Source organism: Pavona decussata, unplaced genomic scaffold (genome assembly GCF_977016875.1).
Source record: "Pavona decussata unplaced genomic scaffold, jaPavDecu1.1 SCAFFOLD_105, whole genome shotgun sequence".
Lineage (NCBI taxonomy): Eukaryota > Metazoa > Cnidaria > Anthozoa > Scleractinia > Agariciidae > Pavona > Pavona decussata.
The window spans coordinates 1,030,963-1,058,104 of record NW_028145519.1 but is presented as its reverse complement, the minus strand read 5'-3'; the positions used below and the strand labels follow the sequence as shown (position 1 = coordinate 1,058,104).

General features: G+C 41.9%; 2 protein-coding genes and 1 long non-coding RNA gene across 6 annotated transcripts in view; 2 read left to right on the top strand and 1 right to left on the bottom strand.

Annotated features, from left to right (window-relative positions):
* Positions 1-27,142, bottom strand: part of LOC146471281 (uncharacterized) — a 42,702-nt gene that overhangs the window by 12,758 nt on the left and 2,802 nt on the right. The window contains exons 2-4 of one of the 4 annotated variants that reach the window (XR_014866822.1): positions 22,535-22,646; positions 18,741-18,862; positions 16,876-17,081 (exon numbers count right to left, since the gene is read on the bottom strand). The exons of 2 other annotated variants lie outside the window; for them this stretch is intronic. This is a non-coding gene — a long non-coding RNA (uncharacterized LOC146471281). Of the gene's footprint in view, positions 1-16,875; positions 17,082-18,740; positions 18,863-22,534; positions 22,647-27,142 lie in introns of those variants that run through there. One more of the 4 variants, XR_014866823.1, reaches the window with a different exon arrangement.
* On the top strand, positions 9,346-11,195 carry LOC146471283 (uncharacterized). The gene is made up of 2 exons (XM_085121026.1): positions 9,346-9,666; positions 10,562-11,195. The coding sequence occupies exons 1-2, from the start codon at positions 9,346-9,348 to the stop codon at positions 11,096-11,098; spliced, it is 858 nt and encodes a 285-aa protein (XP_084977152.1). The 3' UTR covers positions 11,099-11,195.
* On the top strand, positions 11,062-13,617 carry LOC146471282 (uncharacterized). Its single transcript, XM_085121025.1, has 2 exons — positions 11,062-11,101; positions 11,365-13,617. Exon 2 carries the CDS (start codon positions 11,509-11,511, stop codon positions 13,615-13,617), a length of 2,109 nt encoding a protein of 702 aa, XP_084977151.1. The 5' UTR covers positions 11,062-11,101; positions 11,365-11,508.

The following is a 27,142-nucleotide window of genomic DNA, read 5'->3' as shown; positions in this document are numbered from 1 at the left end:
ATTTTACTTATTTATTCTTGTTTCTCCCTTACCATGTTTCCACTGATAGCGCAGTTCCACTGCTCACTGTATAAACCACATACAACCCTCAATTTCTTGATTTGCTCAGACGAAGCGCTAACGCTCGTAACATGAGTTCTCGAATCCCTTTATGGTTGTCAAATTACCTTATTAAGACTTATGTCTAGGCCCCAGTTGTTCAAAGAGCTGATAACTTTATTCAGCGGATACGTCGCTATCCAACGAGTATCGATGTATTGATTGGAGTACATTTTTTCCGCTGGATAGCGATTTATCAACTGGATAGGGTTATTCACCCATGAACAACCTGGCCAGGATTGGAAACTGCTGGGGAAATGTGTTTTTTTGGTTAAGAATATTTATTTGCAATTTGTTTACCGTTAAAAGTAAAATCATTGTTACCATGGCCAAATTTTTAATAACAAAACCGCCAAAAATAGCAGTGAAATGAAAATTTAGCTAAAGCGGTAACAAGGATTTTTCCCTCAACGGCAAATAAATAGAAAATAAATGTTAAAAAAAATCGCAGAGATAATTGCAAACGTTTTCAAACATTCGTACAACATATTTGTCTGCTAAAACCACAAATTTATTAAACGGAAAAAATTGAGTCAAAGTCAAAACATTGATTCAAATGAACTCGTTACTCACCCTAAGTTTACGTATCACTCACAATTGTTTACCTGGGATGGGTGGGGTGGGACCTTGATAAAACCCTCGGCTCTTGTCACTTGTGTCCATTCCTACACGAGAGTGCTGTATTTACAGTCAATCCACGTCACGCGTGACAGGTATTTTTGAAATTTAAAGCGATTTTTGAAATTTACAATCCTTTTTGAACATCGCCAACGAGATTTCAGAGTTCCCGTAATAATTTCCCCAGTTTATTGACCGTACAAAGCTGTGAATTTTTCTGCACATTACGTATTTCAGAAACGGCAATTGTTTCCCAAGTATTTTGAATCTACTATACCAACAAAAGGAAAATCTTTAATGATGTATTATTCAGTAATGACATAGGAAAACTCTGAGAAAGAATTCCGAGTGCTCCTATCAGGAGTCGAACCTAAGACCTTCCGATTACTAGTTCGGATGCTCTACCACTGAGCTACAAGAGACTCGTGGGAGCTAACGCCATTAAGCTAGGTTCATGGGAGAAACATCCTGCATACTGCTAGGATTGGAATGTCAATGAGTGGCATATGCGCAATGAAAAGTAATGTGATGTAATATTTTAAGCCTGGTGCAGCGCTAAATAAATGTTATCTGTCAAGACATAGGATCTATGCATTTCGTTACTCGTGCCTTTTATCTGCAGTAAGATGCGAGTATGTCGCGTGGACCGCTCGAGTTTTATTCTATCGTGTAATCTGATTGGCCAACGAGAAAAAATGGCTGGCACCACACCGAAATGGCTTTGCGACTCGGGTTCGCAGCCATTTGTCGGCGGAGAGAGGCGACAGCCGGAAATATGTCTGTGTTCGTAGGCTAATTTAGGCCATCTCGGTTTAAAACATAGGTTTTCGTTCATGGCCGCCTTTAATTCAAAATACTAATGATGTAATTTTTCCAAGTCGAAGAAAAACTCACGATTTAAATGATGCGTTTTCTTTGGAAAATATGAGATAAGAGTCCCATCAGATTTCCCTCTGAAATTGTTCTTTTCTTTGTGTTATGGAAAGCATTGAAAGTAATTTCACTTTCTCTTTCATAACGCCGTTTTCTTTTTGCTGGTGTCTTAGCCATGGGGCAGACCTTCCTAATGTGATCAATCACTTTGGGCCAAATGAAACAAGTGATATAAACAACATCGTATACATTAGCTTTAAGTTCTGATCATTGACACTGGCCAGAGTAAATACTTTGGTTTGGCTATTAAAGTGCCCATAATGAAATTTTTTTTATTTTCTCATCTGAATTTAAACATCACCCTAAGATTTTCAGTGAAAACATTTTTCGATTTGCATTCAACACGAATTTTTAATGAATTTTATGAGACGTTCAAATTTGCCGCCATTTTGGCCCACCATTCGCATTAGTCTCCTGTCGGTCTAGCAAGAGCTGTGACGTAGGTTCAGGAACACGTGACTTCAGCCTTTCTTTGAATCTCACTGAAAACAAGTCGCGGTATTTCTGCACGTTTCTCGAAAATGCCGGAAAGATGTGTTGGAGCGAGATGTGGAAACATCAAAGACGAAGCGAATGGAATAAGCATGCACAGGATTCCTTTCTTTGGCACCACATGCCCGCAAAGACTGAGGAGGCGAAAGAAATGGATCGATTTTGTGCTGGAGCGGAGGAAGATGTGGACACCTGGAAAGACCTCGCCCTTGTGCTCGATGCACTTCAATGACGAGGATTTCACAAGGCTGATGAATTTAGGTTTAAACTTAAAACGTGAACTGAAGCAGGATGACATCGGCGTTTGTGTTTATCCTTCAAAACATGCTAGGCGAAAGGAAGACGAAGACCCGGAGCCACCTTCGAAGAGGAGCAGGGAAAAGCGAATGGTAAGCTTTTCATAAATATTCACACCCGCTTGTGACATTCTAAGCGTTGTAACCTTCTGAGGCAGTTTATAGTTTGACCTCACTGTTAACTCAGTCGCAAGTTTTATAAAATATGGCGTAATTGTTTTGGTTTATATTCTCATAGATCGTGAGATCCGCGAAGTCTCTTTGAGGCTAAGCTCTCAAAAAATACTAGCACAAATGCTAGCACTGATGTAAATAGATCGATGCGAGAACAGTCGCACTCGGCGAACACAGAAAAAATTGTAAACCACGATGTAGATAAGGTAGATAAACTGCAGCAAGAATTCAACGAGCTCAAATAAATATTGTATACACATGTGTTGCAGAATTCTGCAAACAATAAAAATGTTGAAAAGTATAACAGTGTTATCACTGAAAACCTAACCACCACAACGGGGGTTCAAAATAAAAAAAACCAAGACAAATAGCAAGCGCAAAGAGCGCAGAAAAAAAATGGCTAAAAAACGGATTGAGACACGAAGAGAAAACAGCGAGAAATTCATAAAGAATTTTTCGAACCAACAACTTAGCGACAGCCAAGTTAGCGTTATTTCTAAAGGGCTCAAATTTGTCCCGACACCGGTGACAGACGAGAATTACATTAGACGCCAACTCTTGTTAGACTTCGAACATTTTGCAAGGCGTATGCGCCTATAATATACAATAGATTTCGTAAATTTCATAGGAGAGACCAAGGTCTCTCAAGATACAGAAGATACTATCTTAGTATCAACGGATGTAACAAGATTATATACAAATATACCACAGGATGAGGGAATTACAACAGCATGCAAAGCATACGAGGCATTCCACAGCAATAAACCTCCTATACCGTCACACTACCTCAAAGAAATACTTAATCCTTCAGGAACATTCATTCCAATTTGTTGGAAACAATTATCTTCAGACCTATGTGTCGTTTTCGGATGCTAAAACACTTTTAACCTTACAAAAATCGGACTTATATTTACAACAGGAAACAAAGATTATAAAAAAGTGAAGAACGAAGAGCGGATGATCCAAATTCGGGCGCGATTTCAACAGATTGTTCCACCACAAGCTCGCATCGAATTTAGTGTCGACCCGTACAATTTATTTTTGAGCCAGTCTGCTCGCGCATGCGCTTGACCGTGAAACTCGGCTTTTAAGGCTGGTTTCCATATGATCGCGGATCGCAGATCATAGATCGCAATAAGGTCTGCGATCGTCTGCGATCATATGGAAACTACTTCTGCGATCGTCTGCGATCCTGCGATCGTGATCGCAGACGATCGCGGAAGATAGAACCATGTTCTATCTAAAGGCTGGTTTCCATATGATCGCAGACGATCGCAGGAGATAGAACATGGTTCTATCTTCTGCGATCGTCTGCGATCACGATCGCAGGATCGCAGACGATCGCAGAAGTAGTTTCCATATGATCGCAGACCTTATTGCGATCTGTTTTACTTTTCGATCTGCGATCCGCGATGATATGGAAACCAGCCTTTAGATAGAACATGGTTCTATCTTCTGCGATCGTCTGCGATCACGATCGCAGAATCGCAGACGATCGCAGACCTTATTGCGATCTGCGATCCGCGATCATATGGAAACCAGCCTTTAGGAAGGTGCGGTTTCTTGCATTCCGTTACATATATTTTCTGCATGATTTTGTGCATATTAGACTTTGTATTGCTTGTGAACCTAAAGACTGTTTTGCCTGTGAGGCTTAAGGGATTTAACTGTCTCTGTGGCTAAAGAGATTTAATTGCCTGTATGGTTAAAGAGATTTATTTGCCTGTGTGGTTAAAGACTGTTTTGCCTGTGAGGCTTAAGAGATTTAATTGCCTGTGTGGCTAGATACTGGTTTGCCTGTGTGGCCAAAGAGATTTATTCGCTTGTGTGGCAAACGACTGTTTTGCCTGTGAGGCTTAAGAGATTTAATTGCCTATGTGGCTAGATACTGGTTTACCTGTGTGGCCAAAGAGATTTAATTGCCTGTGTGGCTAAAGTTGGTTTTCCTGTGCGGCCGAAGACTGGTGTGCCTGTGTGGATATAGGGATTTATTTGCCTGTGTGGCTAATAAAGACTATGAGGCTTAAGAGTAAAGAGAGAAAGAGTTAGCCTTAAAGGTTTGTGATTTTATTTCCTTTTTCTAGGAGGGGCATAACTTCGATGAAGTTTTGCAGAGGTTAAAAAGGTTGGGGGAGTCCCAAAAGGCTTCTGTGGATTCCACATTAGCAGACATCAGGCTACTTCTTAAGGCTCCGTCTTTCAGCAAGGATCAGGCGTTAGATCTTCTACTTAATCTAAAGATGGTTGCTAAGGAAACGAATCACCCTAGGACAGGGTTTTTTGATGCGGCGTTCCGTTCCCTGAGGGAGAAATCGGCGACCCCAGACGTCCAGTTTAGGAAATACCTGGAAGCCATTCTGGGTGACAAGGATCAAGAAAAGGTGTTGGACATGATGTCCAAAGTGAATAAGTCCATGAGGTTGTCTACACCTGGTTTCAATCGTGTTCCTGGGAGAGGGCGTGGCCATTCCTTCCGTTCTGTGCAGTGTTACCATTGCCGTCGTTTTGGCCACTATCAGATTTACTGCCCGGATCGCCGACAGGCCTTTGGGGAAGCTGCAGGACCTCTCGCTAAGAGAGGGAGATTCGTTCGGGACAGTTTAAAATAAATGCATGACGTCGTGGCTATTGTCTGACTCGGTGCATATTTTCTTTTCCATTTATTAAAGTATGCTTTTTGTAGCATCTATATCAGTGTTTTCATTTGTGTCCGTCAGGGTTTCCCCTCTAGTTTTCTGTTTTTCTTTTTCGACTTTCCTAGATTGGGGCGAGTGACTCCTGTTGGCTTACCGCAATATCTCGGTGGCCAGTTGACGTACTGTTTTCAGGCGTGTGAAGTCACTCCTTCCTGATCGGGAACCCCCTCTTTGCATGTCATTTTCCATTCGTTGATTTGGGGTTGTCCTCTTTTGTCTCTTCCTGTAGAGTCTTCCTTTCAAGAAGCTAAGATTACAAGAGCCTGTTGGTGAAAATGAATTTTCTCAGGATTTTTCTGGCTTCGCAACCAAGAACGTTTGAATCTTGGGTTAATGTAAATGGGGTTCCCGATCGGGGAGAGGCATCTTGCGTCTTCAATTGGAAAGATATTTTAGTCTCTGAAACTGTTCCAGATCTGGGAAGAATTAGACTAAGAGATCCAGACAAGTTCGTTGCTGGAGGTATCCACAGGCATCCTGAAGCTTGGGGGTCGATTCTTGAAGATCATCCGCTTGCTGCCTCAATCAGTGATTGCATCCGGAATAAAGTGAACATTAGGCATTTTAGTCAACCTTTTAAGGGTGCTTATAAGGGGTTTAATTATTGCTCAGATTTTCCGCCGCAAAAGCGATTTCCAAATCATGGGTCATGTCAAAGATTTACAGAATTTGTGTCGCAGGAAATTGTGAAGCGCACTATTACCGGAGCAGTTAGGGTATGGGGGAAACTCGGGGTTGATAGTCCACCTCATTTGGTTTTACCATTAACAGTAGAACCTACGAAACTAAGACTCTTCCTAGATGCTGGGTTTTTGAACTTGTGGATGAGGGATATGCCTTTTTCCCTGAATAAATTAGTCGATGTTCCAAGGTATGTCTACCTGACGAAATGCGACGACAAGTCAGGTTATGATCATGTGATACTCTCCGCATGCTCTCAGACATATGTTGGTTTTGAATGGAAGGGTTATTGGTTTGTTTGTGTTACTCTTCCATTTGGATGAAAAATCTCCACCTACATCTACCATACCATAGGTTTGGCGGCGTCCGGTTTCTTAAGAGCTCAAGGTGTTCCCTGTTCACTGTATATAGATGATCGTCTTAATGGTCAACTTCTCACCTCATCAGGGCCATGGTCAGTCCTCCTGGCATGTCGACAGGAGCAATTTAGGAGGGGACGCAGCGACTGCCGCAATATTTTGTGTCTTATCAGTCCTCGTTTATTTAGGCTACACAATTGGTATTAGTAAATCGGTTTTCATCCCGACTACCTCACTGGAGTACTTGGGTCTTGTAGTGGACTCTGCAAAACAATCTTTCCTAGTGCCGGAACGGAAGATTGTTTCCTGGACATCCTTGAGAGAGCACATTTTGGCGTGTAAGAAATATGTGGATGTCATCACGCTGCAGCGTTTTCAAGGAAAATGTGTGTCATTCTCATTGGCGGTCACTGCGACCAAGTTTTTTATAAGAGATATGAGTTCAGCAATTGCATCTGCGTCAGCGAATGGTCTTGTTTCGATCTTATCGGCCTTGCGAGAAGAATTGACGCATTGGCGTTTTTTAGACTCTTGGCAGAAGTTCCTTCCATGGCGAGAAGAGAAGCACTTAGGACTGACTTTGTCTGCGGACGCTTCGGGATATGGCTGGGGTTGTGTCGTTCATCTGCCCTCCGGTTGCCAAACTATAAGTGACTACTGGGATGAGCAACACAGCGATCTCAACATCTCTACCAAAGAAATGCTCGCTTTGGTAAACGCCATAAAAGCTCTTCCCGCTAGTTTGAGGGATTGTCGAGTTGATGTTTATGTTGACAGTACTGTTCGTATTGGCGTTTGGGAGGGCCAAGGGAGTAAGAAGTCCCCTCAATTGACAAAGGCTTCTAAGGACCTGTTCTACGCGCTATCTGATCGCAATTTTCAGCTTAGCCTGTTCCATGTCAAGTCTAGTGACAACCAGGCAGATGGTCCTTCACGTCGCTTGTCAAAGTCAGATTCAAAATTGTCGGCTAGGGCATGGGCCTTGGTGGAACAATCACTTGGGGGCACATGTGGGCACTCATTTGACCTTATGGCCTTGGATTCCAATGCGGCAATTAGATTGGATGGAAGCCCTTTGCCACACTTTACACCTTTTTCAAGTCCACGTTCGCGAGGCGTCAATTTATTTTCTCACGATTTGCGTGCAATGTCCAATATGTCTAATCCATATGCTTTCCCTCCCTTTGGATTAGTTGGTCCAGTTTTGAGGTTTTTGTATGGCTTCCAGATCCCATTCACTGTAATCGTCCCAGAGATCTGTCCACTCCTTTTTTTGGTGGCCTGTGCTGATGGCTCGTTCTTCCTCTAAAGTTTGCCTTGGTACGAAGGGTAGCTTCGGAGTCCTTCTGGCACCGTCCAAGTCTGGCTATAAACCAGCGCCTTGTCCGTTTAACCTTTGGGCTTGCAGAGTATCGTTTTGATTCTTTGAGTGATTTTCTCTTTTTTATGTTTTCTACAGCCGCTTCCTAGAGTTCCGAAGTTCTTTACTCCGCCGGTGGCTTGTCCTAGATGCTCTCATGCCAATGATAAGAAGTTTCGGTTTTGTCAACAATGTGGCTATACCAGGGGTGGTGCTTATGTTTCCGAGATCGTACCGCAAGCCAAGAAAGTCAGGAATGATGAGGAAAACATTGCTCAGCGTTTGGATCAGTTATCACAACAGCGGGGATCCTCGCGTTATGTCAAACAAAAGAGTGCTCTAGAACGGGAATTTTCTATATTCTTGCATAATCTTGCAACTCCAAAATCCCTGGCTTCAGCTCTCCCAGCAGATGTGATAGCTTTTCTAGTTTGAAAAGGTCGTGGGGGGGGGGGGGGGGGGGACACAGGTTCACCTTTCAGAATGCCCAAACTTCTCACATCAGAGAGTTGGCTAGGGTGTTTGTCACTGCCCTAAGAGACTGGCCTTTGGGACTGTGGACTCCCTCATAGGGAAGTTGCGGGCAATTTTTGTGGAACATGGAAGGGGTTCCGAATGGCAGTCAGTGTTGAATATTGGTAATCCTGCTTCTGACTGGTCGGTGAAACGGTATTTAGCGGATGTTCGTGAGGAGCAGTTAAAGGCAAGAGTTGTTCCGCGCCAGGCTGAACCTTTCCTTTGAACCTTTCCTTCTTGAAGATTTGATGAAGATCTCTCACCACATCCATTTCCAGCTTATGCATTCGGCGAGTTTAACTCCCTCTCAGATTTTTATCCTGGCACGGGACCAGGCCATGTTTAAGGCCTTATTTTTCGCAAGCTATTTAAGATTAAGTATGAGGATAATGGTTTTTTGGACTCTGATTCTAAAGTTTGATATAGTATCGGTTATAGAACTCCTGTTTCTATCAGAGAGTCTAGGATAGTCGCTTGATATTTCTTTTACTTTGTAAACGTCAAGCCAAAGCGTTTTTTTCTTTTGTTATATAGGATATAAGGATTGGGAAGAGAGTGTTAAATAAAGGTTATGCTGAGCTGGATACTCTGTATTGTTTTATGATGGGCGGTGGCGCTGGGCTTGGGGAAGGCCAGAGCGATTCCGCATACCTCATTTACATGTAATAAATAACAATACCCAGGGCAGAATATTACACTATGCAAACTCAATTTGCATTGTTAATTAATGCCCTGGGGATGAATACTAATGTATGTATAAAAGACAAACATGTGCTCTATTCAATGCACTTTGCTCTAGTCACGGTCAGTGATTGTTTGGCACCCCGCCCACCCTTCGCGAGAAGAAGGCGGGTTTGAGACCCATGCTAATTCTTTTCGCCTTGGTTTGGGCTTGCCCAGGCCAGAGCGATTCCGCATACCTCATTTACATGTAATAAATAACAATACCCAGAGCAGAATATTACACTATTCACACTGCATACATTAAAGTGACGCATATAAGATCAACGCGTGTGAATAAATTATCACTTTGGCTCAACTGCAGCGCGGTTCGGTTGTGCTCCAGTTCGTGTCGCTCGAATAGTTGGAATCTCCTTGCCTCGTGTTATTGCTTTACTTGGATGGCGAATGTACAATACCCCGGCCCGGTTCGTGGTCGTCTGAGACCTATACAAGTGGATGAATTGCAAGCGGGCGCGGAACAAGCGGCCCAAGATGGTCAAGTGCCTCGTGGAGACGTAGAAGTTTTGCCGGCGCCAGTTCAACCACCTCAACCGGCTGAAAACCAGGGCGTTCAACTTGTTGTGGGCCAGGCTATCTTACCTGCTCAAGCCCAACAGTTTCCACCGGCGCAAGTTCCAGCCCAACAAATTCCGCCGGCGCAAGTTCCAGTGGCTCCACAAGAAGCTATACACGTGGAACCAACTCAAGGAGAGCTTGAGGTAAATGCGTTTCGTTTACATGTATTTAGTTTCGTGTTGTATGGGGTTTTTTCATTATTTTTTCGGGGTTTTTTCCCCGCTCAGTTTGTCCGCGTTTGCCGGTTAGTTGGTTATTAACAGCTCTAGTGTATTAAATTTGGACCTTGGCGGGTTTCTTCTCTTAGTATTGTATTCAACACACCGGGATATTGGAGTTATTTGTAATGGAGTGAATGCTTCATTAGCGGCTTTCGCGGATTGTGTTTTTCTCTCAATTGTTGTCGAGAATTTATATGCAACACTCAGATGGGGCGGGAACTTACCGTTCACTTATGTGCGTGTCTTTACTGTATAGAGGTGAAATGTTGTAACTCAGGATAACGCGAATGAGCTATGGGGTGAGAGTTCACCAAAAAAAAAAAAAAAAAGAAAGAGCAATGGGGCGAGAGTTCGCCTTGAGAAATAGAAAGTGATGGGGCGTGAGTTCGCCATGAAAATAGAAAAGAGAAGTGATGGGGCGAGAGTTCGCCATGAGAAAAGAAAAGGAAAGTGATGAGGTGAGAATTCACTTTGAAAATTGAAAAAAAGGAGAAAGAAATGTATGAGAATTCTCCATGAAAATAAACAGGGAAAGAAATGGGCGAGAGCTCGCCTTAGGACAGATGGGGGTGTTCCCCATACAATAAATAAATAAAAATGAAATCGGAAAATAAATAAAAAAAAAAAGAAATAAATAAAAATGGAAAATGGAAAAGGGAAATTCGAGTCTTTCGGCAATGCAGTGGAAGTTTTCGATAATGCAATGAAAATCTGTGTTTTTTCTGTAATGCAATGGGGCGAGAGTTTGCTAAAACAAAAGAAACTTCGTGAGTTGATGTTCGTATAATCTGACTCTTCCCTTTATCTGCTCTCCTAGACTCTAAAGAAAAAGTTTGGTGATTTACAAAAGTCCCTTGAGGAGTTGACGAAACTCTCTGTGGCCTCTGTGATAAGGAAGATGCTCGATTATGCGGCACGGCCGCTTTCAGAGTTTAACAAGTACGAGGCGATTGATATTCTGGAGACCCTTCAGAATACCTCCAGGGATAATCAGGATGACAAACGCGATTTCTACCGCCTTGTGTACCAGACAACCAGGGCAAAGGTAGACCTCCCAAAGGAACATTTTCGCGCTTTGGTTCTGCGCCTCCTCGGGGACAAAGACCATACGAAAGTGTACGAGGCGGTTGCGAAGGTGGAGAAAGCGATGACTGGGAGAAGCCCGTCGTCTGAATCTTCTTACCGTGAACGCGGTGATGCCCCATATAGAGGTCGTGGCTGGAGAAGTGGCGCTCCCGTCCAATGTTATTTTTGTGGAAAGTATGGCCACATTATGGCAAGGTGGTATGCAAGGAGGGGTGCACAGCAGAGGCCCTCAGCAACCCGAGGTCGTGCTAAAGATAACAAGTTCTAATAGGTGTACTAAACCACTGAAGCGCATGAAAGGGAAACAAGTTGTAATAACAGTGATAATCATGTTAATAACAAGTTCAATGAGTGCAATAAACATTTGAAACTCTCCCGGTTTTTTCGATTTGATGCGATTCTGTACTGTAGTAACAGAGAGTTGAGAGTTTTGAAAACAGGGTATCTCAAAACCCTCCCGGTCATACTGGGTCAAGACTGTCCTCTCTCTGCTGGCTTGTACGGGGTTCTTTAAAAATCCTTTTTTCCCCTTAGGCAACATTCTGGTCATGGGAAAAAGATGACAACTTTGATAACTTTATCAACAACGTTGGTGATCGCGCAGGTGCGATACAGTGGATAGACGTAAGGGGGAACCCCGTATCGGTCAGCGGTGAGGGGACACAAAATGACCAGTTAATGCAGAAAACTCGACTAGTTGAGAATGGAGAAATTATCGGCCATGTCGAAGAGTTGCTATTTCGGGATCCTGATACTTTTGTGGCGGGGGAACTTCACAAACGCATAACCCAGTGGGCAGAAATCGCGAAACTTGCTCCTTCATCACACCAGGAGGAGTTATTGTCTTGGATTGGGAATAAGGTGTCAATATTCCCATATTTCAAACACTTTAAGGGAACGTTCAAGGGGGAACATTACGATTCCGACCGGCCACCCCACAGATTGTTTAAAAATAATGTATCCTGTAAACAGTTTGGGGAGTTTGTCAGGACGACACTTTTAAGTCGTCTAAAAACTGGTGCGATCTCTTTGGTGGGTAAGGTTGGCCAAGTAACCCCGCCTCAAATTGTACTACCGTTGACGGTTGAGCCATCAAAGCCGAGACTGTGTCATGCTGCGCGGTACCTAAACCTGTGGATGCTAGAGAAGCCTTTCACCCTAGATAGGGTGACAGATTTGCCTCGGTATGTTTTCAAGGACTCTTATCAGACCGTCCTTGACGACAAATCTGGATACGACCACCTTTTGCTGTCGGAAGAAAGTCGTACATATTTCGGAATCGAGTGGGGTGGTTGGTACTTTACATATAACTCCCTGCCGTTTGGCTGGAAGATCTCCCCTTATGTGTATCATTCGACGGGCCTTATGGCGTCTAATTTTCTGCGCTCGTTGGGGATCCCATGTCTCCTATATATTGATGATAGGCATAATGGTCAACTCCAGGTGCCACTTAACAAAGGGGAATATGGTACCCTACACTCTGCAGATGAGCGTAATTTGGCGGCGGCCAAATCAGCAGTTTTTCTAGTGGCGTTTTATTTGGTACGTTTGGGATATTTTCTGGGCCTAACGAAGTCAATCTTAACCCCCCAAAAGATGGTCCCTTATCCTGGCTTTCTCGCGGACTCCAGTAGGGAAGTTTTCCACCTGATCCCGGACAAAAAGCGCAAGTTCCTAGAGCTGATCCGAGAGACATTAGGCTTGAGTTATGTTTCGGTCAAGACACTTCAACGTTTGGTCGGCAAGTGCATCTCCTTTTCCCTGGCTGTTCCAGCAGCGCGTCTGTTTACTAGAGAGATGTCGGCAGCAATCTCAAGGGGTATGCGCACAATGAAACCAATTGCGATCCGGGGTGCACTGCGCGATGAGATCGCCCATTGGTTATTTCTAGAAGGGTGGGATGACCCTCTACCTTGGCGCGAAGAGAGACACCTTCAGATTTACATAGCAACGGATGCCTCCCAAACCGGATGGGGTGGGGTCATCTCTACGCCTGTGAAGAAGGAGGAATCTGATTATTGGTCAAAGGATGAGATGATGCTGGATATCGCGACAAGGGAAGCCATGGCAGTGGATAAGGTCTTACAAGCCTTTAAACATCTTGTCAAAGATTGTCGCGTCGATGTCATGATTGACAACCAGGCAGTCATGCATGCGTGGACTAATCAAGGAGGCAAAAGTCATGATTTGAACAAGGCTATCAAGGCATTATTTTTTACCACTGTGGACCTGAATCTATTATTACGCATGTTGTACGTCCCGTCACGGGAAAACCCGGCGGATCCCCCTTCTCGCAGGCTATCTTCTTTGGACTACACACTAACACCGGAGACCTGGAGTGAGGTACAACGGGTCTTTGGCGGTCTGAATGGCCACTCCTGTGAATTGATGGCCCTAGATTCAAATGCTATGACTGACAAACAAGGGAATCATCTTCCCCATTTTACGCCGTGGCCCTCGCCAGGCTCGATTGGGGTGAATCTGTTTGCACAAGATTTGACAAAGTTCTCTTCTGTTATGCAGCGTCCATATGTTTTCCCGCCAAATGTCTTAGTCGGCCCAGTCTTGCGTTTTCTCCAGTCTTACCGACAGCCATGCACGCTTGTGGTTTTGGATACATACCCAAGGAAGTATTGGTGGCCGTTTTTACAACGTAACTCCAGAAAAACGCAAAAGATGGCAGTTCTAGGTGATTCGCATGCTTTGTTAATCCCTACGAAGGAAGGTTGGAACAATGAAGTCAAGATCCCAGGGGAACTGTGGGCTTTTCACATAGCTTTTGAGTAGAACTCATAGCAGTGACATTGCTTTAGAATTGCTTGTAAATTTTTAACTGGACTGGGGAAGCCCCGACATGTGGGGGGATCCCTCGTTAGAGTCATAAGCTGTTTTTTTTCTTTTTCTTCTTTGTCTTGGATAAATCCAATGTAATAACTATAACATGTAGGAAATAAAACGTTCCTTTCATAGACTACAAACGTCTCGCCTTTCTTTCCCCTTAGGAACTTCCTGTTGTTGCTAAGTTGTTTACGCTATCCGTCAGATGCCCGACTTGTTCCCATGCAAATGACCAGGATTTTAGATTCTGTCAAAGGTGTGGCTATAATCGGAAAGTCTTGACAAAAGCAAATGTCAAAAAAGTTACAGTCGATTTGGCGTGCATTGATCAACGTTTACGGCAGCTAATGGACTTTGACCGTGCTACTAGCTATGCTAAACAGAAAGACTCGTTACAAAAAGAGTTTGAAAGCTTTCTGGCCTCACTTTCGGGACATGTCACTTTGGCCACTGTGACCCCGCGTGATGTTTGTCGTTTCCTTATTTTTAAGGATAAGGATGGGAAAACGCAGATTCACCGCAATGGTTGCGACCATATCGGCAAAAAGGGACGATTTTCGTGTAGATGCGTAATACGTTTATCTTACAAAACGATTGACTCTTATATCGGTAAGTTACGGGCCATTCTTCACTCTATTGGACGAGATGGCGAGTGGGACAAGCGCTTAGGCCTTGGTAACCCGGCGTCTGACAAATCCGTGAAAGATTTCCTGAGGCTGGTAACCGCGGAACGACTGCAGGCCCGTATAACACCGAAACAGGCTGCGCCGTTCTTTGTTGACAAATTAACACAATTATGTTTGCACTTAGAAAGAAAACTGCAAGGGTCTGACAAGGCGATTGACAGGTTCATCATAGCCCGCGACCAAGCATATTTTAAGCTGGCCTTCTTTAGTGGAGATCGGCCAGGGGATTTGGGACAGATTAAGGTTCCTGAAATCCTTCGTTTCCCCAATGATGACGGGCTCCTCTTTAACCACATTTGGGGGAAGACGTTGAGGGATGGGGATGAAAATGTGTTTGGGGTTAAGAGAAATGCGCAAGCGGAAATCTGCCCTATTCGAGGCATTGAGTGCTACATGACTCGTGATATGAGGGTAGATTTAACGTGTGGCTACCTTTTCCGCCCAGTTACACCAGATTTGGGTATAGAAGACGCCCCCTTTTCCTCCTCCGCAGCCGAATCACGGTTAAAGAGCTATCTTAAAGAAATGAGTGCGGATAACGGTGAGACGCTCCACGGTTTCCGGTCAGGCTGTGCAATTACCCTGGCCCTTACCGGTGCGGACCTGGCTGAAATCATGGATCACGTGGGATGGTCAAGGCGCCACACGGTGTTGTACTACATGCAACTAGCGAAAGTTTCAAATCCAGCAGGGGCCTCGGCAAGGCTCGCCTCGAGTGTTGGCTCCGGGCCATCTGCCTCCTGGCAAGACATTAATGAGCTAAAACGTTTTGTGTGTGCCTTCCCCGCAACCAATCAGGGGAAAAGAACCTACGCAGAAGAGTGCCGGTGAGGTACGATGAAAATCTACCTCCCAGAGTTAGGGAATTGGATCGGGGTTTAGTTTTGGGGAGTTATGATTTGGTTCAGGAAGAGGGATGCCTCTCTTTGACGGTCCAACGTTGGTCTTCTTAGGTGGCTGTTTAGTATTGGGGAGGAGCCCATCGTTGACCGGGTAGATAGAAACAGCCTTAGTGACATTAAGTAACAGTAGCCAAATTTATCCCCAATCTTATTGCGGTACGACAATGGATGCAGTGTTGGATAGTTTACTATTCACACTGCATACATTAAAGTGACGCATATAAGATCAACACGTGTGAATAAATTATCCCTTTGGCTCAACTGCAGCACGGGGAGGGATCGTGCGGGTACGGGGCGACGAGGTGCTTACGGGCAAGCCCTGGGAACTAATGCTAGACTAGTTATCTTTCCCTCCCTCCCACCCTTACTTTTCTTTTTCCCACACTGTGACCGTTGTCGCGTCGCCAAATTTATCCCCAATCTTATTGCGGTACGACAATGGATGCAGTGTCGGATAGTTTACTATTCACACATACGCACTCTATTCTCCAAGCGTTTCGTTAAATCTTCCTCGAGTCGTCGCTTCTCCTCTAATTCCTTGCGATATCTTTTTAGCCATTCTTCGTCTGCTATCGGCTCGTCCGCGTACGGTTCGAGTGTATCATCATCTTCAGACGTATTACTTGTTTCGTGGACGCCATCATCTTCGAAGCTTTCAAATTCGTCGTAGCTGATTTCTTCAGCGGTTTGCTCACTTTCGGTGTCAGATAAGTTTTCTGCCATGGAATATACTTATTTGGAGCTAATTTTTTCCTTCCTACCGGTGAATCTGACGATTTTCTTTCTGCCGCGAACGGACTTTACTGAAGGTCAAGTGCGTGCATAGACACGAGAATTCCTGAGTCTACGTCACAGACTATGTCACGTGGCCCTATTGTGAGCCCGTCGGCATTCTTATCAGCGGGGCGGATTGACCGCAATAAAAAAACATTTCAAAGATTTGCAAAAATTCATAAAAAATTCGCGTTTCATGCAAATCGAAAAAAATTTTTCGCAGAAGTTCTCCGGGTGATGTTTACATTCAGATAAGAAAATAAAAAAAATTTCGGTTATGTGCACTTTAAAAATGTTCCAAAAATTCCAATTCCGGATGTTACAAAGACAGCGGATGATGGTTTTAAAAAGCTCACTGTATTATGAGAGCTAAGATTCTTGCTGAAAGTTAGTGCTTCTCATATGACGCTCTAGGAAAAATTGTTTACAGTAATACCTTCGGGGGAATTACACGATGGTACACTCTAGAAAACCCTCCTCGTCAATAAATTAATAAATAAATGAATATATATTTCAATAAATGAAACAAACAAACAAACAAACAAACAAAAAACACTGCTACCGTTTGTTTATAATCCAATTGATCTTTTACTAAAGCTTGCATACTGCTGTTTACTTCAGTCCTGATTCCATAATAGGTATTTGTAGGTTGTTTCCAAAATCTATTAATAAATTTTCTTAAATATTTCGGAAACTCGGCCGTATTCTGAAAACATCCCAAATTTTCTGAAAAATCGTGAATACCTCTATGCAAACTGAAATAGAAAGTTAGTTAATCTTTAATTCAAATTTTATGTATGTGCATGCACATTTGTAAGGAAGAACAACATCAGTCACCAATGAGACAGTGTTACGATAACCCTTTATTTGGCTTTGTTAACGTTGCATAACCCACAATTTTCAAGGAATACTTGTAGACTAACGCGAGGCTTCTCCACAGAATCTTTCACTCGGCAAGTTCTAACCTATCAATTACACCAGCACTACTTTGTGGTTTTTGCGTTTAATTACAGAGTAGGAAAACGCTGCACAACCGTCCACATCAATCAGTCTGATAAAAAAAAGAAGAGAATTACTTTTCATGGATGTGTGTAAAATTTGTGGTTATACTTAAAGAAATGTTGTGTCTACTGATACTGAGTAACACCCCCCTCCCCCCCCCCCCCCCCAAAAAAAAAAATATGGCGGTGGCGCGAATAAGAAAGAGTGGCTGGTGAGATGACGAATAACTGAAGAAAGATTTGGTGGAATGCTTGAAACAGAACCCGAAATATTACTTTTTGTTTGGAAAAAATACTCTGACTCTTTGTCCTTGTTTGCATTATTTCGATATAAAGTACATCGACTGTGAAATAGGACTGGAAATTTGGAAGCATCTGGGAAAAGGACAAAGAGTATGAAGAGTCCACCCATTCATTGGAATATTTTCCCAAACAAAATGCAACATTTATTCCCTCTTTAGTTTTGACATATTCCACCAAATCCTTCCACAATTGCTTATCGTCTCACCAACCATCATATCTTGTTTGCGCAGCCGCGATGTTGTTGAAGTGTTGAGATCGGACGCTGGTGCCTAGTCTGTTTCAATACATCATGGTCTTTTCTTTTTCCTCGATGTTAGACAAGGTTGTGAAAGTATTAATGCACAATATAGCCGCTCAGTGGTTAATGCGGATAGACTTTGATTGGGTTGTCGTGTTCCACAGAAAATGAGCGTAAGGTTTCGTTAATTTGAACTTGTTAGTTATAGTTTCAGTGAACGTACAGTTAAAGGCAGGGGTTCACATTTCAGCGCATGTGCATGAATCTAAATGCTTTTTTCTCTTTCTTATCAATTTTGCGGCCTTAAAAATCCGACTCACATGTACTTCAGTAATCACCAGCAAAATGACTGATGACCAAGATCCACAGAAAATGTTGGTGGATTGTACTCATGTTGTCGATATTGAATTTAACATTGACCCGTAGGATTTATTCCACAGTTGATGTGTTTACAGTTAACGTTATTTGCATGCGAAACAACGCAATCATATGAACAAATTACCACCCGAGTAAACTATTCCCTTCCGAATAGTTCATAAACAACGCATTAAATTAAACAGACTTGGGTCATAACGAGCAAAGGCGAAAAAGTATTTTGATTCATGGACATGCGCAGAACCGTGAATCCCTCTCTTTAAGAAATTAAACAACATTTTGTTGTCGTAAAAATGTCTGCTTTAGTTTTTGTACCGAAAAACCGTGTTCGAGAAGTTCTGTTTTTACTAAGAGCCCGTTTTACTCGGACACCCGGATAATACGGACACTTTAGCGTGTCCCTTTGGTGTCCGTATTAACTGGGTTTGACTGTACATTAAAGGACGCTTTACCCTTTCCGAGGAAGTTAGAGCGGCATCCCGTTTAGGAGTTCTATCTTAGCGAGATAGGACCATTTGATAGCATAGGGGCTTTTCATGGGTAGGAGCACTTCTAGTCAGACGTTTCCGTGAGATATTTGGTTATTTCTCGGATATTATTGGGTATTTGAAAATGATCCATAGCGTTCAAATTCCGTTGGGAAATGAACACAAATCTTGCTGTGCCTAATAGAAATTTGTCCGCTCATAGGCACATCGGTTATTCCAGGTAACCTGCTCATTGCGAGCTTTTCCTTTGAAAACAAGTCATACTCTATTCCGGAATAGGTATTACGAAAGTTCATAATTCTTACCTCAGCGCAACAACATTTCTGGTAGCTCTCGTTGCAAACCCAGTGACATTCATTGAAGTTTCCTGGACAACTTTGTGTTTTATTGACACATATATCAGGATGCATGCAGAACCCGAATCCATCTGTTGATATAATTTTATAGTGATCTCAGCTGATTTATTGACCTTTTACGCGGGAAAGTTGGGAGAGGGTGTTAGGCCCCTTTATACAACGAACAGTTTAAAACTAGAGTTTTGCTTAGTGTAGCGGAGTTTTTGATTAAAGTATAGACGCACGGATTACGTCACCGAGTGGTGTGACTCGCGCACGTGATAAGAGTCTACAGACCCACCAGGGGTGACTGGTCAAAAACTTTTGCAAACTGTTTTGGCTAGTAGCGGATAACCATAAGAAATTTTTTGCAGGAACTGTCCGATGAAAAATTGCATGACAAACACCGTTGCAAGTGACCTCAACAAGGTTAAAAAAGGTAGAGCGTTGTTGTGATGTGAAAAGGACGGAAATATTTCTCCAAATTTGTCGCCGATAGTTATCCGGTAACGGCTATTATCGATCACTAATCCCAGTGAAGCGACCCACATGCCCTAATATTTTGGGGTCAGAAATTCCTTCTGGAATAAAGAGTAGTTTTGAAAGTATTGTTTGAGAGATTGTTTTTGGATTATTATAAACTCAATTCGATTTTCAGACGGCGTTACGACTTTATATTGACGGCTATTTGGGAGAAAATATATTCGGTATTGGGCGGAGTGGCGAGGCGACCGAGCCCAATAAGGAATATATTTTCTCCTTACACCGTCAATAAAAAGTCGTAATGCCGTCTCAAAATCGAATTTAGTTTTTTTTTATGGCGATACTGGCATTTTGTTGGAGAGAGTAAACGGATAGAGTACAAATCGTGCGCTGATTGAAAGAGAAATTCTTACTTCAGTTAAACTGTAGCCATGGTAATATCCGTGCGCGAAATTTTTTCTCGAGCGGGTTATTTGAAATTTTGGCTTTAATTTTTACGTCAATGCAAAGAAAATGCAAAACTTTACAGTCCATAAAGCACCTACCATTGATGAAATAGACGAGCTAGTACGTTTGAACATTTTGAAAATTTGATACCGCCGAAATATAAACAACAATATGAAAACAGTGATGAATAAACCTCACAACCAGAAGCAAGAATAAAAAAGCAACCATACTAGTATCCAAATTCGAAAAGAGAGCATTGTTATCCTAGCTTAGATGCCGTGGAGATTTAGAAATTTGAAAGAAGAATACTGTAAAAATTACCGAGTCTGCTGTTCGGCGCTACGACAAGAAGATCAAATTGACAGACCTGAGCCATGAAAGAGAACGCAGCAGAGCTCTTAGAGCAATTTTTTCTAGAGATAAGAGACAACAGAAAAGAAACAAATCCTTTTGCTTTGAAAATGCCATAATTCATTGGAATTTAAACTCATTGTTATTTACCGTGGCCGCTTTCACACTCAAGAAGGTTAAGTAAATTTCTCTTCATCGAATTTATAATCACTCTTTTTCGCTTTCCTTCAAGAAAAAAGTTGTATCCGCTGTATCATGGTACATGTTCACCACAAAAAAAAAAGTTATAAGTGGTCTTTGAACAGTGCCAGAAGCTTTGTAAACTCAAATAAAAAGAAATAAACAACACCATCCAACGTCGCATGTTCATTCACAGAAGTAAAATTTTGATCTGTGCGCGTCGAACCCATTTAAGTGCCGTACTGTTATGCTTACATGGTAGTTTTTGAGCCAATCAAAAACCGTCATTTTGAGACGACATTATCGCAAAATAACGTCGTCTCAGTGCAATGGGAGGATCCCCCAGGATCGCGATAAAGGCTAATTTCGAGGATCAAAGTTGCGTGTATAGTAGTCTAAAAGGTTGCTCGAAGGCTATTGATTCAGCTCAGTCAACGTGAAGCTCGATTTCGGAATGTGTTCAAATGTCTTGATTATTGTATAAAACAAATAGATTCCATTTTCCCGTGGGTCTGAACTCTGATAACGCACAGAGGACGTCAGAACATTGTTCTCACCACCTTTTGACGTCTTCTGTGCCCTATCAGAGTACAGACTCACGGTAAAATGAAATCTGTTCGTTAAATATTTTCTTGCACTTGTTTGGTGCCCTCCCAGGACCTCCTCTTTTATGGTATCTCAGCTGTGGACTTTTGAGATTTGTCGATTGGCTCCGGGTTGTACTCAACCCAGTTGTTTAAGAAATTCTGACTGATTGATTGCTTTGTTTGTGGGAAGGAGTGGAGAGGGAATGCTCGTATATTCCCCTATATTTGCTTGGTGTTCATTATGGTACCCCTCCTTTTTCTTTGTCTTTAACTGCAGACATTTTCTTTGGCTCCTGATTGCACTTAACGATCAGGCCGATTGTTTTGTTATGTTGCAAAATTGTTAAACACACAAGGAAATCTTCAATTCAGGCTGGCTTTTGAACATGGCATTATACACTTATTCCTACTCTTTCCTTATTGGAGGAGTACTGCGGTGCCCAGTTCCGGGTACATTAATGTAAAGTGAATGAGTGAAATGATCCAGAAATTCGTAACGGTTCGACAGGATGAACTTCAGTAAATATTCTGCAGAGTGTGACGGCCAGTGTGATCTATGTCAATTGAAAATGGTTTTGGTCATAGACGGTACGCTATGTGAGTTGAAAACCGCTTGTGGCGGAAGCAAAAGGGAACGCAGCCGAATCTCCACAGCAGATCCTTCAGAAATGGTGGCTAAAATAAGAAGCTGTCAAATAGAATAAACGGATTTCGAAGTTCACGATTCAAGCGACATACGAGCTCCGTCACATGTCTTCCAATTGCTTTTTTGCCTGCAGTCGGGCGGCATTCCTATCGGAATAACAAGGAGACCGGAAATGATTAAGAAAGCTCTTAAGGAGAGGAGGTTTACAAGCAATTAAAGAGGTGTGATCTAGTTCACTAAAACAATCAAGAGACATAAAAGAATGGTTGTGTAGGTGTCGGTACAGCACAATAGGCGTATTAAGGTTGATAAGGCCCTCTCAGACCACCAGAAGTTTACACCAGAACTTAACGCCAGATGTTGTGATATTTCATAGGAAACTTGCACTACCTTGAGAAGAGAGGATTGAGGATTCCCACTAGCTAGAATAAGAAAGGTTAACGGGATTGTAAAAGTGGAGGAGAAGGATAAAGTGCTACCGTTTGGGTTTCCTTTCTAAGGGTTTCTTTGCAGGATTGGTAAGGCAGTTGCCGAGAGAAGAAGTTATAAATATATCTCAGGAAATGGAAGGCGCTCCTGTGAAGGAGAGTGATTGGGTTGCGAAACACTTCAAACGGCCATAGCGCAACATTTGTTCAAGTTGTTGCAGGTACACCCCGTGGGAGAGTCTTGAGCATATTGGATCGAGACACTGACGAAGCGAGGAGTTCAACTGATGATTACGGAAACAGAACTATTAAGTCCTTCATTATTACTATATGCATAGCCATAACAAGCCTTTTTTCTAAATGGTTCGCTATTTTGTGTTTCTTTACTATGTTCTCGAAAGAAAATGTCTGAAATGAATGATTTAATTGAATGCTATCATCTTTGAGATTAAATTTAAATGTATGCTGTATTTGATTTTGATTTGATTTGACTCCTACTAAATTTTACTGACTACTCGGGGTATTTTATATTAGTATGCCTTTATTTTGATAGTTTGCCTCAAACAGTAACTTGTAAAATCTATAAAATTTTTAATAATAATAAGTCCCGTCTAATAACCTTTAACTATGTTTGCCTCTTACGTATTTTCTTCGCCAGGTCCTCCAGGGCCTTTCCATCATCCACAGCATCCGCACTAATCACAGGAATGATCAGCAAAATAAATACTTGAATCTTCATGTTCATGATCTGAAACTGCAATACAATGGAAAACGAGCTGATATATAACGAAAACGTTAAAACGTTAAATAGACTGAAGCTAATGCACATGCCAGTTGTTCACCTGATGAGTGTGGGGACAGTTGGGGGACTATCAAAGGTCTTGCAGTTAAAGGCCGGGAAGCTTTATAGATACTCAGAATCCACAATATTTAGACTGACACAGAGAATAGATTAACGATCTACCTGATGATGGGTAAGTCTCAGAAATCCACGACTGATTTCCATAAGTCTCTAGGTAGAACCCAAATAATTCATCGTGAAGCATTTTGTTCATTTCTTTCCCTGGCAATGAAATAACCCTAGCTTAGTTACAAAAAAGGTCCTTTTTTGAAGACTCAAAGAACTCTGGTTGTTTGTTCCGTAAAGTGCCACGTGTTCCTCGCACTTATTCTGCAACACAAACTTTGTGAATCTTGTTAGGGCGGGGAAAATAAGACGCGCAATAAATTAGCAATTTCCTCGATCGGTATACTGAGAAACCTTTTGCAGTGTTCTATAACGTTTGATTTAACTGCAGGTCATCAGAGAATTGTAACTTAAGTTGGGCAACGTAGTAATGCCGCTAGAACATATTCACCCGAACAAAAGATTATAGTGTCCAGTTTTAGTGTGCCATGACCAAAATAGTGGCATTGGATTTTCGGGCATTTCTTTACTTCACCAAGTTCACATGGGGAAAATAAAAATAGACCTGTTTTCCAGTGGTATGTTGGGGGTGAGAACAAACTAAGTCGACGGCTTGTTGGTAAGTTGGAAATTTTGGGAAACAATTGGTGTACGAGAGAACAAAACGTTCTTTAAAATAGTATCATGATCGCGAGATTTCCTTATGATCTCAAAACAGCAAGAAATTTAGACGATGACAGTTCCTGTCTGAAAGCAAGCCCCTAAAACCCGTAGAAATTCGACTAACATTATGCCAGAACTTTGTTTGAAAGAGCGTGCACTCTTTAGGGCAAATCCAGATTAAGTTTAAACCTGTTATTCCCACTGAGGATAAATTTAGGAAACCCTATCGGTTGTAGCACTCGCCTTCAGTCAATACAGCCAACTCTTAAACACAAACTGATATTCCGCTAGTCCAAAGTGGCTGCACTGTTAATGATCAATCTAATACGTTTTGTCTGTAGCACTAGACAAAGTTTTCAATCATTTAAGTTTTGCTTATTGCATATCAGCCTTTTCAGTGTAGTTGCCACTAATTGCTAATAGTAGCCGAATATGTTCTGTTAACCCTGATGATGTCGTTGATCGGCGAAAGCTTTGATTTTTCAATAACGCTTTATCTGAACAGTATCACAACATGCAATGATTATTGAATATATAACCATCACTTTTTGATGAAATATCCCAGTGTTAAAGAAAATACAATACAGGCTCTAAGGATAGATTGACCATGCTCAATTAAGTAATGTTTAAAAAACCAGCGGGATTGTTTTATCGGGTTGAGGCGCAGCCGAGTTGTTTAAGACCCGATAAAACATGAGCTGCGAGTTTTTTGAACGGCTTTAAAAAAATTCCTGGAAAAGCGTGTGTCAATAGAGTTCACAACGATTAAGCTTTTGTGAACGTTGGAAATTAGCATAGGAGAAAAACATTGCATACTAATAAGGAGTGTTTCAGCTGATAAAACACCTCATACTAATAAAGAGGAGGTTTGTCGCTGCACGTGATGTATTATCGACCATTCGATAGGTCAATGTGCTTATGAATTATTAATGTCTTTTTGAAATAGAGTTGACCACTTTCGTGGCATCTTTCTTTGTTGTCGACAAAATAAAGTAAATAAGAAATTGTATATAATCATTTCAATCAAAAGTCAATAGAAATCACGACCTTACGCCTTCTTCCCGTATAGTGAAACCATGTACCTCTATTATTATTATTATTATTATTATTATTATTATTATTATTATTATTATTATTATTATTTTATTAATGAAATAACTTTCATATATAAAAGCTAATTCATATGGGTTTGGTTCAGAAGATAAAAGAACAATTTCCACTGATGTAATAAAAATATATATACCCTCATAATAAAAATATTCTAAATAAATGCCCAGTCACAGTGTTTCCAATCATACTCTAAAACATAATTCAGACTGACAAAAAAAAGTCACTTCTTAAATTCTGGCTTGCGCACTTTCCGATGTAATGTCAATGTCAGACATATTGGCTACACTTCTCTTTTTCCTGGTTCCTCTGAGACAAGGCTGATCGTAGAATGGCAAATGATACCTTCGCCCTTATCCAAGAAATGGTTGTAGCGTAGTCATCTCCTTTTTTTAACGCAAGTAGCTCTGCAAGGCGGCTATGGAATCTCTTGCATTCATCGGCCATTCCACCTGTGCTTGTAAAAACTAGTGGTGTGAATGACCCTTGCTCCACTTCCAAAACCCGCCTACTGTATTGCCTCTTCTTCTCATTTTCGTGTAGTTGGAATATCTGTTTCGGAGAAAGTTCTCGATACGAATCTGCGTTTGGATGGCACACCCGAACATCGAAATTATTATTATTATTATTATTATTATTATTATTATTATTATTATTATTATTATTATTATTATTATTATTATTATTATTACTATTATTATTATTAGAGCCACTAGAGATTGCAATATCTCAGGTGCTCATTCCTGCGATTACTGAGCGCAAGTGTAATCAGCTAGATAGGACCATTCTAGCGCTGCCAGTCCGCCTAGGTGGTCTTGATTTGGAAAACCATGCATTGAAGCAAGCCGCGAGTACGCTTCCTCAGTCAAAGTAACAACACCCCTCGTTGAACAAATCGTATGTCAGTCACATGAGCTAACAGAAGATTCCCTCGTAAAATCAGCACAACAGGCAGTAACAAGGGAAAGATCAAAGGAACTCGTAGACAGAACAGAGCGTATTAAGGAGATGGCACCATGTAAGACTAAGCGAGCACTGAATCTGGCGGCGGAAAAAGGATCATTGGCATGGCGTACAGTCCTCCCTCTTAAAGATCTGGGTTTTAACCTCAATAAAAGGCAGTTCCGAGACGCTGTTAAACTACGCTATGACTGGCCAATAGATGACATACCTTCCACATGTGCCTGTGGGGAAGTTTTTACAGTTGACCACTCCATGATCTGTAAACTAGGAGGTTTCGTCATTCAGCGTCACAATGAACTCAGAGATCTGGAGGCTGAACTCCTGAGTACAGTTTGCAGTGACGTTGAGACTGAGCCAGTTCTCCTAGACATCTCTAGAGAACAGTTAAGTAGAGGATCCAACAAAGCACAAGATGCGAGATTGGATATTCATGCACGTGGGATCTGGGAGCGACGACGATCGGCATTCTTTGATGTAAGGGTTTGCCACCTAAATGCTGAATCGTATAAGGACCTGGAGCCGCAACAGATCGTACGCACGAGAATGAGAAAAAGCGCCTGTACTCAAGGAGAGTTCTTGACATTGAGCATGGAACATTTACACCTTTGGTCATCACTACAACCAGCGGAATGGGCAATGAATGCTTGAGATACCATAGTCGATTAGCGGAGCTGATTGCTATCAAGAAAGGGGAGCAATATGCCGAAACCATGTTATGGATCAGAAGCCGAATTTCATTCGCACTGTTTAGATCTGCACTCGCCTGTCTTAGAGGTTCTAGGACATTACAAAGAATTCAACATGACATCAAGAACGCAGACATTGACATTGAAACTGCAGAAGGGGCCATTTGAGAGATGCGTATTTTGTTTTATTTTTTTTTCTTTTCTTTTTATCAAGTGGAACTGGTTTTAAAATGCCGAATTTCATTTTTTAACTTCTTTTTAACTTTTCCTCCATCTAAAATTGCCTTCATTGTAAAATCAGTTCAATTGAGCACAATGAATTGTCACAACACGTTACTAGTAAAGCCAAGATTCACGTTGATGGTAGCGCCCCAAGAAAATGATCATGAAATCTCCACAAAATTGAAACCAAGGAAAATCCTTCATAATAACGTTGAACTTTGTCTCCTGGATATCACTATTTACTACGAATTTAATTTTGTTTAATTTTGTCGAACCATAAGCCTCCTTTGTGTCGCATTTTGAGATAGTTAACTGACGCGGTAAGTAACAGAAGGAAGCTAATAGGGAACTTAAGCACAGACGTTTCTGAGCCACGGAAGGCAACCGGAAATTAATTTTTTCTCTTTTTGGAGTGATGTAACGCCATCACGTTTGTAATGTCTAACTACAGTCATCAACAAGAACTTTTCCTGTCTGTGGTTAGGAGCAAAACCACACCGAAAAAAGAAAGAAAGAAACATTAGACTTCCGGTTGCCGTCAGTGACTTTCGAACGCCTTCACTTAAAGCTGCCTATTGCGTATTCACCTAGCGAGTGTGGGAACAATTCGACAATTACCAAAGTTATCTTCGTCTTGCAGTTAGAGGAATCTCTGTAGGTGCTCAGTAGCCAGAAATTTTAAACTGAGATAAGGCGTAAGGT

Coding starts and splice junctions, on each gene's coding strand:
- LOC146471282 (XM_085121025.1), top strand. CDS start 11,509: ATGCAGAAAACTCGACTAGTTGAGAATGGAGAAATTATCGGCCATGTC.
- LOC146471283 (XM_085121026.1), top strand. CDS start 9,346: ATGGCGAATGTACAATACCCCGGCCCGGTTCGTGGTCGTCTGAGACCT. Junction 9,667..10,561: donor CAACTCAAGGAGAGCTTGAG/GTAAATGCGTTT, acceptor CTGCTCTCCTAG/ACTCTAAAGAAAAAGTTTGG.